At 41.0% G+C, this 15,187-nt stretch overlaps 1 protein-coding gene across 1 annotated transcript in view; it reads right to left on the bottom strand.

The window, feature by feature from the left end:
- The window catches only part of lrp2a (low density lipoprotein receptor-related protein 2a), a 44,863-nt gene that overhangs the window by 28,138 nt on the left and 1,538 nt on the right, over positions 1 to 15,187 (bottom strand). The window contains exons 4-24 of the mRNA XM_027290913.1: positions 10,128 to 10,235; positions 9,654 to 9,776; positions 9,126 to 9,242; positions 8,607 to 8,717; positions 8,358 to 8,471; positions 8,109 to 8,225; positions 7,456 to 7,599; positions 7,229 to 7,348; positions 6,646 to 6,774; positions 6,136 to 6,305; positions 4,756 to 4,979; positions 4,122 to 4,328; positions 3,820 to 4,022; positions 3,234 to 3,374; positions 2,852 to 3,055; positions 2,123 to 2,315; positions 1,595 to 1,720; positions 1,321 to 1,451; positions 963 to 1,100; positions 574 to 855; positions 198 to 437 (exon numbers count right to left, since the gene is read on the bottom strand). Of these exons, the coding sequence (XP_027146714.1) occupies positions 198 to 437; positions 574 to 855; positions 963 to 1,100; positions 1,321 to 1,451; positions 1,595 to 1,720; positions 2,123 to 2,315; positions 2,852 to 3,055; positions 3,234 to 3,374; positions 3,820 to 4,022; positions 4,122 to 4,328; positions 4,756 to 4,979; positions 6,136 to 6,305; positions 6,646 to 6,774; positions 7,229 to 7,348; positions 7,456 to 7,599; positions 8,109 to 8,225; positions 8,358 to 8,471; positions 8,607 to 8,717; positions 9,126 to 9,242; positions 9,654 to 9,776; positions 10,128 to 10,235 (3,342 nt within the window). The remainder of the gene's footprint in view (positions 1 to 197; positions 438 to 573; positions 856 to 962; positions 1,101 to 1,320; positions 1,452 to 1,594; positions 1,721 to 2,122; positions 2,316 to 2,851; positions 3,056 to 3,233; positions 3,375 to 3,819; positions 4,023 to 4,121; positions 4,329 to 4,755; positions 4,980 to 6,135; positions 6,306 to 6,645; positions 6,775 to 7,228; positions 7,349 to 7,455; positions 7,600 to 8,108; positions 8,226 to 8,357; positions 8,472 to 8,606; positions 8,718 to 9,125; positions 9,243 to 9,653; positions 9,777 to 10,127; positions 10,236 to 15,187) is intronic.

The following is a 15,187-nucleotide window of genomic DNA, read 5'->3' on the forward strand; positions in this document are numbered from 1 at the left end:
CTTTAGACATTAAATGTTTTGTTTGCCAACCATTTTCCAGTGTTGTCTTTATTAACTGTTTTTTCTCCACCATATTTGCTTGTAATTTGCTGCCACTATAATGAATCTCGGGTACTTGCCCTGTTTCTGCCTATTTTGTCTTTAGAATAAATAAATCTGAGTAATTTTAAGTTGATAGCCTCTGTAGGGATACTCACGGCAGTCAGCTTCATCTGAACTGTCGCCACAGTCGTTATCAGTGTCACAACGCCAGGTATGTGGGATGCAGCGGTTGTTGGAACAGGTGAACTGATTGGAAGGGCACGTTCCAGGTACCCGCGTAGGGCAGTTGTACTCATCGCTGTTATCAAAACAGTCATTGTGCCCGTCACAGCGCCATCCCGCAGGCACACAGCGCTTATTCGCACAGGTGAATGCAGAGGGGGAGCAAGTGGTGTCTGAAAAAAGAGAGATAATGCTCTTGATTAAATATCATAATATAGAACTGATTTTTTTTTAAATGCAGAGACATGAAACATTTTTTTGACTCTGTTCAGGTTGGGCCAGTAAAAAAACTAACAAAAAAACCCTTACTGTTAATTCCACAATTGACTTCGTCACTGTTGTCATGGCAGTCGTCAACACCATCGCATCTGTAGCTGTTTGGGACACATTTGCCGTTGCCACAGGAGAAGGAATTGGCTCCACACTGCAGTGTGGGGGGCTCATTGGAAGGGTCTTCCACACATGTCCGCTGGTTAGGCAGCAGCTTCATGCCATATGGACAGCCACACACCCTCTGTGAGTCTGGGGCTGGGAAACAGAAGTGGCTGCAGTCTCCATTAGGATTTGCTTGCCTGTTGCAGAGGTTGGAACCTGAGAAGGAGAGTGGAGTGTAATTACGAAGGAATATGACTGACAAGTGCGAGCCCCAGCTACATATGAATAGTGGAGTGAGAAGAACAGTGAATAAAGCTACTGACCAATCTGAGAGTTGGAGTTGAAAGACTTGACATGCATGACGTGGCTGATTCCTCTTCTGATAATGATCATCTCACCACCATCGGTCTTGCGCACACGTACGATACCACCCAAGCGCCAGTCAGTAAAATAAGCATAGCCTTCAAGGAACAGGAGCAGCAGAGCATAACCTCAGTTACTTTATCTTTCTTCACCTTTTGATGACAGTAATTTCTCTTTTGACATGATCATCATCATTAAAGCAAGAATGATAAACCAAACCAATCTGACACTGACGGCAAAATGAATTCTCTCTTTGTTTATCTTAAATACATGATCTTATGCTGGAACTAACTAACTATTTATGTTACAAACTATTACCTTCAAAAATGGTGAGACCAAACGGATGTGAGATCTGGGTTATGCGGTCCAAAGAAATCCTGTTCTGTCCATCAAAATTGCTGTGCTCAATTTTGTCAAAGAAGGCGTCCACCCAATACAGACGCATAGAGCTGGGTGGAAAAAGAGCAAGAGTTTAAAATAAGTCACAAATGCTGTTAAGAGAACAATCATTGCTTTAGCAACCATAATTTAAAGGTATAACCATGATTGTGATTGTTCTTTTAGCCATGTAGCTATAGGATGTTTGACTCACCTCCAGTCAATAGCTAGGCCATTTGGCCAGCCAAGAGTAGTGTTTACAATAGACAGGGCATGTGACCCGTCACCCCAAGCCCGCATAATCTTCGCTGGCCGGTACCAGTCAGTCCAAAAAATATACCTGTGTAAGTATAATAAACAACAAGCATTCATTTAAAAGTGTCCTACTTTGATACATTTCATGCACCTGTGTGACAAAAACTCTTTTTATTTGGATTTTATTTTGGATACTTCCACATTGCGGAGCTTTTCTATTTAAGCCAGCTTCTTAGTGTTTGCTACAATACTGCCCTTCAGGCTGAACTAATCTCAGCTGTTGGACAGAGAGGCCTTATGACTTTGACGCTATTGGAAATAACAGCTTATTCTAAATAAGGGTTCCTTTTATCAAGCGGGTGCTTAATTTGAGAACATTTTGAATGGGTGAGCACTTCTTAAGGTGCAGTACCAGACATACATTGCTGGTTTTGCGGAAACTTCCCAATCTTTAAAAGCATACAAAGCTATACATCCCGTGATTTACCCAATAAGAGGATGCACCACAATGGCCCTCGGGTTGTTGAGGTTACGTATGATGGCTCTCCTTGACTTATCAGCTATCTTCATCACAGATATGCTCCTGTATCGCGGGTCTGTCCAGTAGAGGTTTTTTGAAATCCAGTCGTAAGCCAGGTCCTCCACTCCGTCCACCCTATTGGCTGCCAGTACCTCCCTGCCTGTGCAGATCAAAGTAGTCAGACCACCGTTTAACACAGAGATGAAAGAGGAACACATTTAAATAAATAGGCTGTCAGCTTGCATTTTCCACATGTGGACCGGACCAAAAAAACTAGAGCAGCTCCAAAAACAACATTACTGATCAGAGCAATGTGATTTTTTTGTGTGTGGTGCCACTACACGTAGATTAGCACATTAGTAACTACTTAGCTTAGGTGATAGTTTTGAAACATTCTTGATTAGTCTGTTGCGGGTCATTAGTTTGATATGTAAGTTGATTATATGATCCATTTTCCACTGTCCGTATCCTCTCCCTCCCCCATAGTACCAGTCGGCCCCATCAGGCACTCCCTTAACTCCCCGTAAGCTTGGCTGAATCACATGGTAGAGCTCTCTGCTATGAAAGAAATTATCCAAGGATGTAAGCACAGAAAAAAACAGTGGAAACATATTAGCTGCTGATAGTGTTTTTCCTATTGTGCTATTGTTATGCTGTGAATGTGTTCAGAAATAGAGTGACCAACAAGATGCTCACCAGTCCCGTCCACTTTTTGTTTATAGATGATATCTTTGACTGTGTCTGAGAAGAATATAGCATCGTCCTCAGCACTAAAATCTACCCCAACAAAGTAGGAAGGTGATCCAGTGACGGGTAGGATGACATCTTCCTGGGAAGAGAGGTTAAAGGGGATCCCTCTCACGGCCAGCTGGCTGGAGAACAGCAGAAACTGCCTCACAGCTGAAGGTAGGAAATCAGATGACCGTATTAAACAAGATAGCTTTTCATGCCAAATGAATTCAGCCACACAAAAACACAAAAGAAAGGGTTAGATGCATAATAAGCCTAATTTTACACTTTAAACCATAAAACATGTTCAAGAAACAGATTACTATAATTTCTTATATTGTTCTCTTACCAAAGCATCGCTTGCCATCGGCATGTAGGTCGTAACCCATGCGACATTTGCAGCGGTAGCCCAGTCCACCATTGTCACTCCTATGGCTCAGAACACAGATCTGCTCACATCCTCCTCTGTCTACACTACAGGGGTTTGGCACTGGAGACAAAAACAAAACAAAAAAGCCCAGTAACTGTCAAAATGATATTAAGTGTATCCTTTAACTGTAGTTATTTATGGCTCTCCCTTTAGAAACACTTGCAGTTACATGCCAGACACTATCTGTAATTTCTAGGGATGCACCGATACCAACTCTCACGTTTAAAATAATGATAGCTGATAGGCGATGTTTTTTTTCTTGTTATTTATTTGCCCTTTTGTGCCTGTACATAGATAGCACGTAGCACATAGATATTTGCAGATCGTTTATACATGTCATTTCTCCAAAAATACAATATTTAACAGATCAGATAAATATTGACCACATATCTTTTTTGCAGATGTCAGTCAACAAGGCAAAATAAATCAGTGCATCCCACAAAATAAACAGTGAGAACTGCCATATGTCTCCCAAAAGAGACATATGGCTCAATGAAGGGCTCACCATATGGCTGTTTCAGCTGATGTATCACTGCTACTCCGTGTGGAGTCTGTGATGTACTGTAAACAATCTGAGGACTGCTGTCAGTGAACTTATTGGCTTTCATCACAGCCATCTTGGTCCAGTCCGTGAAATAGACATTGTGCTCAAACAGACTGATGCCAAACGGGTGTGGGACCGCAGCACCTCCATGGACCACTGTTTTTCTAGTAAGAAAATGTGACAATATTCATTTATTAGACTATAAACGCACAGACACTTTACGCTTGTTTACCCCACTTTAATGTGCTTGTTGACATATTTACCTATGAAGGCCATCATATGTTGCAGTTTCAATGTAGTCATAGCGACTATCAACCCAGTATATGCGCTTAGCCTCGATGTCCAGTGTGATACCAGCTGGCCAACCCAGTTTACTCCCAATGATCCCATAACGGTTGGTGCCATCCATGAAGGCCCGCTCCAGGCCTGGTTGTCCATTCAGGGCCTCCCAATCTGAGAAGAACATATACCTGTGAAAGGAGGTTAAATGTTTAATCTGCCACTCTTTCTGCTATGTACAGCTGGGACCACAGAAGAAACATTATGTGAATTGACTTAAGAAAAAATATAGGCGACTTCCCTCTTCTTCATTAAGTCTGGCATCCACAGAATTATGCCGCAATGTGGGTGGCTGTGCATCTAACCAAAGAGCTGCACATTAATTTACGATAAGCAATTTATCTGCAACCACCTGGCTCTCCTTCCCCCTTGAACTATACTATTGGATTACAATGAGGGTCATCACTTACATTGCTCCTCACTAATCCACCCAGGGCAATCTGCTAATCTCACACACACACCCCATTATTCCATGCCAATGAAGCACGACAGATACTGTATGTGGGGTTTGGGAATGGGTGGATAGGTGAATGAATGGAAACTGGGAGATGTGCTTACCCGACAGTGGGATCCACTGCTACTCCTCTAGGGTTTCCGAGATTTTCGGTGATGAGCGTGACCCGGTTACTTCCATCAAAATCCACCATGTCAATCCTGTTGACGCTGGCCTCCACCACATACAGTTTATTGTTCACCCAATCCACCGCCAAGTTCTCAGGGTAGTCAACTGATACATTTAAAACCACCTGCACGTTGGAACCGTCCATATCCACAGAAAACACCTGTACACAAAAGATGCCATTGTTGACAGGAAATTAGCCCATAGGTGGTTACTGCTTCCAGAAATAAAGGAAAGATATTTAAGAGTATGTTGACATTTTTTAAAAATGTATCTCAACATAATATGTACATGCATGTAGGTACATGACAGTATTAGTCCTTACTGGCCATAGCGTGGTGATTTCTTTAAGATTCTTTAAGATATTTAAGAGTAGTCAGTGGCTGTCAACAGCTGTCACAGGCATAAATATAAAGGTAACAGAGGCAACAAAAAACACATTTTAGGAAGCAGTAAAAAAGAAGATAAATTATTTTGTTTTCTTGTCTGACTAGTCTGTTTTCTTTGAAGCCTGTTAAGTGGTTTTCTGAACCTGCCACTCCATCGATACTATGATGGCACTGGTTTCTCAGATTGGAAGCCTTGGCAGCATGCAGCTGGTTAAGTAGGGGGGGACTACTCTTAGCAGCTCTGCTGCTTTTGAAACAAGATCCAGATGTCTAAAAAGCAGGATTTTCAACTGACCTGTTTAAAGAGAAACTGAAGATGTGGAAATAGCCTGGTAGTTTAACCTTTCTGGTTGCATTCACATGCCCTGTTTGTGCTTTCTCTACTTCTAATCTGACATCCTGCCATGGAGGTGGCTGATATACACAGATGCCCAGTCACAGATATGTCCTAGTCTTTCAGCCTAGTGGCTGCAGTTCAAACCACTGAGAAGCCAAAACATAGGCTGAACAAAGACTTTTTAGCTGGCCAAAGAATGCATATAGATGGACAGTGCCACTGAAAACAAATACAGCATGATTACTTCCAACAAGATCAAGTTACAAAAATTGCACCCTGGTATGTGAACATCATACCAGCCTATCAGAGGTTTCAAGATTAGGCCATTTGGATTCCATTCCACATCTACTTCCCTTCATTATAACCCAGCCGCAAAGAAGCCAACAGCTATCCCATTATTATAGTATCAACATTGCTGATATTTTAAAGGATAACTGAAAGAATTCAGTACTGGCCAGCTCCAGTCTAACTCAAGTATTTCCTCCAACAAGAAACTGGTCTACTCCATCTAAATTCTTTCCTAGGCATAACAAATACATGGTTATAAATACATACAAATAACATTTAATATGGAAATTGGATGAATAAAATACCTTATTCTGGATGGTATCAGTCCAGAAAATCCTACGGAGATTATAATGGAAGTCAACACCGACTGCAATCCCTCTGTTCTGTGAATGAATCAAAGTTCGCAGGCTGTTGCCATGGATGTCACCTATTAGCAGGTCTCTGCCATTAGAAAATATCAAGGATGGGACTCCAGCTGCAAAGGAAGCAAAATATTTATGCATTATTTATGCAACTCAAATATTTCTTTCTAGATTCTGTCATTACACACTCTTTTCACTAAAGCTAAAGGCATATAGGTCAGCCTCTCAGTCAACACTCTTTCTATGTTCCACAAAGGCAAGAGACTAACTACAACAACATTCAGCATGCAACAATGCACCAGAAAGAAGAGCAGATGCTCAGTAAAGCAGCCACAGTGGTTGGCAAACAGGAAAGGGTGCTATGCTATGCTTGGATGGATCATTCACACATTCAAAATCGGAGGATACTGCATGTAAGGCAATCCGTTTAAACAGAGAGGAAATGACACTCACTTGAGATGTCAGCTCTGCAGTATCTGTGCTGCTCCAGGATGTAGCCCTCTCGACAGCTGCAACGATGAGCGCCTATGCGGTCCTCACACAGCTGGTCACACACGCCCCACATCGTACAGTCGTCAAAGTCTTCAGCAAGAAATCCAAACCACAGCAGATGAGGGTTAAATACTAATTTGTTTGAGTCAAATGACAGATTTGCCCCATCCTCTCCATTTATTTTTATTTTTAAACTTAAATTTTTGTTTAAATTAAGCTATGAGGTCAAACTGTTGCACTGTGCGCTGTACTTTGAGTCTAGAAAAGAAAAATAGCAAGTTTTATGTGCGCCTCTAGCCTCTTACATGCTTGATTTGAGTTGATTGGGCTCTGGCCAGAATAAGAATTGAGTACCAGTGTTTGCATGCACCAAGTTATGGTCTTATTTGGCTAAAGCTTTTTTCTGTGTACAGCTTGTAAATGAGTATTTCAGCATTTATCTCATTTGCTGAGCTAAAGTAGAACCTAACGTTTCCTTTCAATTGTCTATATAAAAAATACTTCACTTGACAAGGGTGAAATCACAGAAATGATGGATGTATACCTATACATGAGCGACTATCGTTGCTGCTAACAATGTATCCTGAAGGACAAGAACAGGTCCCTCCGTTAGGGGAAGCATGACATCGATGCTCACAGCTCAGGGAGGCACATTTCCAGATACCTGACCAATGCAAAAAAAAACAAAAAAGATTAGTGAATGAGTTTAATCAGTTACTGTGATATTACATGTTCTAATAGATACTTGACACTAGTTGTGTTGGTACTAACTGCAGTTGCGCCCAGCAGTGGTGTTAGTTTCATCCTCTCCCTCGGGACAGTGAGCTGTCCCATCGCACAGCTGATCAATGGGAATACACAGGCCGGAGGATGGACAGGGCCATTCTCCTGGGTAACATTCCCGCTGTACATTATCTGCAAATAAAATCCAACATTGTTGTCAAAAACATGGAATTAAAATATATTCAGTGTATGATGTGTTTATTAAGGACAGGCAGTCTTATTTCCACAGTAATGTGGTGCTGATCTTAAGAAAACTGGGACCAGGACTTTATTGTCAGGGAAATTACTGTCACTTTAAATCGATGCAAGGGAGTGGAGCTTTGAGGGGGTCACATGGGGGCTCAGAGGGCTTCTGCAGCCCATCCTCTAAAAACACACACTCTTCACAGCCGTGTGGAGGAATTCTAAAGCCCTTTGGGGGGCTGCGCGATCTTGTGCCACAAAGAGGCATTTGAATAACACACTTAAAGGAGCACAGGCATAGCGTCTTGCTAGCCCAAAACAACCATGGAGACTGGAGATGAATCAGGTTCACACAGAGAGCCTGTGTTGTTACCCATTCTAGTGTTCCTTAACCAGCCAAATGTCCAACACTTCTAGTCCTAACAGTAAAAATGACTTTAAACTTAGTTTATCCATACCGCAGCCTTTCTCATCTGCATTGTCCTCACAGTCATCCTCTCCATCACAAACCCAGACTTGGTGGATGCAGCGACCACTGGGGCAGGTGAAGTAGTTCCCTTTACATGTAGGATATGCTGCAGATGAAGTAGAGAATATTAAAGCACAGAAAACACAAGAGACTAAGTTAGAAGTACTTCTGTCTGGATGAACATACAGAGTCAGACAGACAGCAGGGTATGCTTAAAAGAGAAGAGAGGGCCACATACTGCAGTTTATCTCATCACTTCGGTCTCCGCAATCATCGTCATGGTCACAGACATAGCGCTGAGGAACGCACACCCCATTATGACATGGAAACAGCCCCGTATTGCAGTGCTGTGCTAAAGAAAACACAACAGAAAACGACAAAAAAACTGTTTGGTGATGGTGTCATGCTATGGATGGTATCGCATTTGTTTATTTATTTTTTTGGATGACTTCTACTTGAGCCATTTATCAGTAAACTGGCTTCTTACTGCAATTTGCCTCATCAGAGCCATCACGGCAGTCAAGTATGTGGTCACATCGCTGAGTCTGGTTGTAGCAGGCCCCATTAGCACACCTCAGCTGTGCACACTCGGGGTAATCTGAAAGATTAAATCATCATCAGGGCAACGGCATGCATTCAAATCAGCCTGACAACTGTGTTCTTTTCAGCTTTCAACATGCTAAAAGCTCTGCGAATGGGAAGGATAAGAGACTAAAATTTAACCCCACCACCATAACAACAGCAGTCGCCACAGCATTCTTTATGCAATTGTGAGATTACCACAGTGTGCAGTGCTGTGAGTCTACCATGTCGGCACAATAATGGCATAGCAGCTGAACTTCAGCTTGACTAATCCACCAAAGAATCTGCAATCAACCTCTGACAACAAGAAGCATATTGTGGCCCATTCTATCAGTCAGCGAGCCTCTTAATCTTAACAAATTGATTAAAATGCCACAGGAGCCTGAAATAATAAAAAAAGGAAACCACCCTGAAGAAAACTTACGACAATCTCTCTCATCAGACCCATCTGAGCAGTCTGCCAGACGGTCACATCGGTATTCTCTTGGGATGCAGGCTCCATTACTACAACTGAACTGGCCACTGGTGCATGTCCTTCCAGCTGTGGACAGATTGGAGAGTGATTTAGCAGCACATAGAAAGGTTTTCTGCACGTAACTTTGGATCTACTTGTACTGTAGATAGAGGTTCTGAACAGTCATCTAATTCTTTAACAGACCCTTTGGTGGGTCCATCTTAAAGATCTCGCTGTTCAAATTCTTTCATCAACACATCAGGAATATTTCATTTAATGTAATGGTACAGCCATAAAAATGACATCCTGAATAATGCAATTGAAATACATGTGATATAGAGTAGTTTCAATGAAACACTGAACCCAGCAGAAAATAAATATTTAGGTGATTAAAAATCTTTAAAAAATTAGTCATCTGAAAGACAACTGGAATAATGATTTGATATGTTTTCCATGAAACAATTATAAGAATTGCTAATAATCTAAAACTGTACTTACGGCAGTGTTGCCTCTCATCTGAGCCATCCTCACAGTCCTCCTCATCATCACACACCCACACATCAGGGATGCACTCACCGTCACTCAAACACTGGAAATGACTTTCATCACATGTTACCTGAGCTGTGGACATAAACACACAGAACGTATGTACTACATACATTTGCTCAAGTAAAATACTTCCATACACTTTACTTGATTGTTTTCATTTCAGGCTGCCATATACTTCTGTTGCATTAAAGTTATTAGGAAATATTGTACTCTAAACTCTTAAAACATTAAAAAATGAGTTTGTAAAAAATGATAGATGCATTGTTACTGTTAATTAAACTAAAGAGGAGTACTTTTACTTTTGATACTTTAAGTATATTTTGCTGATAAACTTTAAGTAAATAATCTGGGTATTTCTACCACTCCTCTTCCACTACAACCCTCTTGGGTAGACGGGTAGCATGATAAAAATTAGTAACTCACGGCAGTCAAATTCATCAGAGTCATCCACACAGTCTGAAGTGCCATCACAGTGCCAGTCACCTGGTATACATCGGCCTGTCCCACAGCGGAACTGCCCCAACTCACATCCTATACACAGAATAAAATTGTAGGTAATTTAGAACTTTTATCTACATGTACATTATTATTGTTATTTATTTATGTTCAAAACTTCTTATCCTGTCCATCCTGGAACCCTGTGGAAAGAGGATAAAGCTATAAAAAATACGGTCATAAAAAAGAGAATTTCTTAAATGTCCTATATTTAATAAAAACATGGCATATGGAGGCAGAGATTTCCTCCACTGATGAAGCATGTTGTTAACAGCATTGACAAGCCTTGGAGACAAGCGTGCCAGCCATCCCCCGACAGTTACACAACCTTCACCGCACTCATCCCGAGCCTCCTTTTGATGTTCTCACTGAGTGGCATCTGTAGAGATAAGGTACCACCACACTACCTTCCCAGACGTTTTCCAGGAGAGATTGATTCAGGCAGCATAGTTCAGTGGCAGAGCACTCAATCAGACCCGTCCAAATAGGAATGTGTAATTCTGATTGTCTCTGTGACAGCCTGATTTATGGTGTATGCTGTTCTTGTCCGGTCGGAAATGTAATTGGAATAAATAGTGGTACTGGGTGGTACCGCAACCATTTCAACTCAAATTCTTCATGAGAAGAGCTTTGAGGTGGTGATTGGTGGTGCATGCTTGGGGTTGGTGGTCTATCTCTGTCCTGCTTAATCCAGTGTTTTGAACACATTCTTACTTCTTGATGTATGTGATCGAGTTGTCTGAAACCAAGGTATAGTTTGGATGGATGCAGGCTAAAGTAATTGTTTACTTTGCTCAGTTGTGTTAAACGCCTGCCAACAACGTAGGAGGGCACTTTATGTTTGATGTGATTAAAGAAACAGTCTCTGCCTCACTTGTATTTCAGTTACCTTTTATACTTGTAATGCCTTAAAAGCAGGGTTGTGTTCGTATTTTGGTTTTGTATTCTTTGACATGTACTGTTTATTACTTGTTTTTCTACTTATTATTTTTACTGCATTTGTTTATTAAGTTTGTAGTGTCAAGTAAGTCCATGCAGACCGATGATCCTTGGAAAAAAATAAATTACAATTACAAAAACTACATTAACTCTAAAAGTAAAAGGCATTATCGTGACAAGCTGTAAAAAATAAATGTTATGCCAACATGTGCATTTACCTGAGCAAAATAATTTAATGTTTTTAAACTACTAGAAATTAATTGCCAAAAAACGAACAGCCTATTGGCTTGATAAATGTGGTGTGAATGAGCCTTTGATTGTATTTAGAGTCAGAGGTTTATCAGCTCCTTAATGTAATGCTCTCTTTTAAAGATGGATCTCTTCCACAACAGTTGCGGGGTCACTGCCTGTGCTACTGCACTAAAAGCCTTGCATACGGTCCGATCAAGAATTCTTGTCTCAGATTAATTAACCAGCAAACCACAAAACTGCTTTACGACCATCCCAGCAAAACAAGCTGCATATTTAACTCCTTCAGCAGCCATCCAGGAGGCAAACTTTTTTTTTTTCTTGCTCAGTTTACTAATGATAAAATTGCTCACAATCTGCTCAAAGGGAGCCTTTGTTGCAAGGCAGTGATCCCAGAGGTTTCAGCATCATCTATAGCATGGTAGTAGTTGCAGGTGTTGTATACAGTATACAAGAAACTAAGTGATGCGCTCTATTTAACAAAAGTACAACAGTTCCCCTTAATGAGGTAGGGGAGCATTCAATACATACAGTATTGAATGTCTAGACAAAACTTTTGTTTGTACAGGATCACAAAGTTTCAAAAACAACAAAAAACAATTGTCGTATTAAAATTAGGAATATGTCACAAAAAAATAAATAAAAACTAAAATCCTCCTTTTGAAAAGCTGTTTATACTTGCCATACATTTAAACCTTGGTTGACAACCTAAAACCACGTATGCCAAGGAGAAACCAATCTGCTGGAGGCTCTCAAATGAAGCCAGTGTTTCCTGACAGTATTACTTCTGGGAAAGGTGACAGATACACTGAAGCTGAACCTTTCAACAGCACTATCTCGTGTGAGGGTTCTTCTTACATTCTGAAAAGAACGTCTTCTTTGTAACTGTTCCTTAATCCACAAATTTCTGTGTCTTCATCCTGACAAAGTCACAATTTCACCATGCCAATCAGTACTAGAGAAGGTAAAGGCCAGGGTGAATGGTGCAAATCTGCTGTTAAGAATGTTTAATCTGAGTCTGATGATCCCTGCTTTTTTTCCTCTTTTTTTTTTTTTTTTTTGGTTGAGTGTTTTTGTGTAATTTAATGTTTTCCTTTCCCTTCTATTTAGCCTTGTCTTTTCTAATTAGCAACTTAAACCCACAGCAGGAGAGAGCACCGCACTATCCATACAGGAAGATAAGGGCGCCCTACTATTGCCCAACAAAGAAGAGCAGTAGAGGAATTTTCATTAGAATGAAGCCCCCCAAACGCCTTAAACCCCACTGTGAAATTACAATGGCACAAAAGAGGTGTCAGCAGGGATGCAAACTCATAACTGGAAGTGTCACCCTAAAAAAAGCCACTTTGGAGATGGACTGAAGAAAGCATAGTACAGTAAGGCTTCCTTCCTGCGATAAGGTAACAAAAGTAGAAACTAAGCTCCCCTCTCACGGCCACCCATTAAGAAAGCACCTGTCCAATACAGCTGAAACGTCTCTTTCTTGTCACATGGGGCACCCTGAAAGGTGTCTTCAAGCTTTCATCAATACCGTCTTGTTTTGGCCTTGCCCTCTGCACTCGCTGAATGTGTGTGGAAAAAATGGGAGAAAACGGCTGCTGGCAGCATGAAATGCTGGACCCGTCCACGCTGTCACAGCGAAGTGCTGCTGCCTATTTCATATGGAAATCAATGCAGCAGAATGCAGTCAATTGCCAAACAAGTGACTTTGGCTCTTACTGCTACACACAAAACAGTGAAAAACCAAAAGGGCTTTGGCAATAGCATGGGAGCAAAAGGGAGGAATAAATGGAGTGAGGAATAAAGCCTTGGTCTGGTTAGAATTGAGGAATATTCAACATGATTTTTTGGTACATGCTCGAGTAAAAAGAACCATAAATTAAGCTGTCACAATGCAGTGAGCCACTGGACAACTTATTTTTTCTCTGTACAGTGAGTCTGCGCTTACATTTTACTAGAGGCTAAACTCCATCCTCAGTGTCTGTAACCTAGACTGAGGGAGCTGCAGGAAAAGAAAGGATTTGCTCTACGTTTGTGCCAACCGTGTTCCTGTTTCTAACACAGTGTAACTGTTCCACAAGGATTTAGGCTTCTACACCGGAAAGAAGCCAGCATGCGTGAGGTTTAACTTGCACGTGCTGGCCAAGTTTGCGTCTAGGAGAGTTACAGAAACATAACAGAAGACATTTTAACAATGTCGTTACAGACTCACACTAAATATAGCTTTGATCAACTCAAGACAGTCTAGCCCAGCACTTGAAACAAATACTACCAGACTGCAGTTACTTTAATAAACATGTATTCTGCTTCACAATAATAAAAACTTAATAGGTAACACCATAAGAGTTCTTACTGTGCACTTAATAGGTTATTAAGATTTCACTGGCCAATAATTAATGGAGAAAACAGCTGTATTTACTGCCAAAACATGTCTGGAACAGCAAAAATGACAGACGATAGTTAACAAATCAGTCACATTAGCTATTAATGCCAGTGTAAGCACTCGACCCCACAGCCTGGATAATGTGTTACAAGAGGTCACGGAAGAAACAATTATCAAACTAAAGGATTTTTGAGGACAATCAGGCAGAGATTATGGAAAGTACCCTGTCACCTCACAGTAAAACTACACAAATAAGCCATTGCTAATCTTTCCGGGTATATGATTAAGTGACACATCTTTCAGTCTGACTCACACACCACCAGATAGCCTTGAGGAATTAAACTGGTATAACAAGTTAAATAAATGACCACGGTTTTATTCAAGCAGTCCACATCACTGTCTGTTAATCACAACAAATCCAAGCCAATGATCAACGTGACAACTTGCTGACAAAGTCTACCCAGAGTCTGCGGTTTTAGTCAAGTCATCATTTTGTACACCTCAGTTGTCATCAGCAAATCTCAGCTACAAGTACGGTGACTGCTGTAATTCAAAGGAAATGGCAAGTGGATTTTCTGAATGCTACAGCCTTAGTGTCAACACTGTTATATTGTCTTTTTGGCATGGACAGACTACTTTTTTCTGTTTTTGTGTGTCTAGAAAATATGTCCATGATATTTCATAAAAATGAATAAGAAAGCTGTGGCCGTGACCTTCCTCTTGGTACAGTTTTTTTCTTTCCTTCACTTCAAACTGGCCCTTAGGTAGAAATGGTTCCATTCTGCAGCAGCTGCAGTGTAATTAGTTGCTTGATTCACACTAAGGAGCTTACATACTAAGGGTTGAGCAAAAAGAAAGCAGATTACAATTTGAGAAGTAGGATCTAGCCGGGCTACAAACACATGAGACAAACATACGGCTGTCATGTATAAAGAGCAGTATCTGAGCGTTTCCGTCTGTCTCCGTCGTGCATTTAGAAAATAAAGTTCTTCCTCGAGCTGGATTCGAGTTTGAATCAGTGGGTTTTGCGCCGTAAAATCTGCTCCACTGAATGAGATTTGTACCAGTGGCTCTCAGTCCTCACAGACTGTCTGTAAGTCACATGCTCTTTTCTGTTACCTAGCAACAGTAAAGCTCAGGCAAAAGTTCCTCAAGAGAACTTCCAATCTGTCTGAGGAAGGCTTTGTGCTCAACCTTTAACGCAATACTATGTGGTAAAACATTTAGCTCTAGAGCCAGAATTACTTAACCTGGTGGCCTCATCAAAACTGCATTATAACAATTGCTTTTCTGAATCATCAACAAGGTCATTTCTATGTGTTTAGTAGATGTATCCGCTTTGATTCCCATCAAAACTGTTTCTGTTCTTGCCTATGCTAAAGAAAGCATTTAAATTCAGCAACAACCCAATCTCTCT

Source organism: Larimichthys crocea, chromosome XVIII (assembly GCF_000972845.2).
Source record: "Larimichthys crocea isolate SSNF chromosome XVIII, L_crocea_2.0, whole genome shotgun sequence".
Classification (NCBI taxonomy): Eukaryota; Metazoa; Chordata; class Actinopteri; family Sciaenidae; genus Larimichthys; species Larimichthys crocea.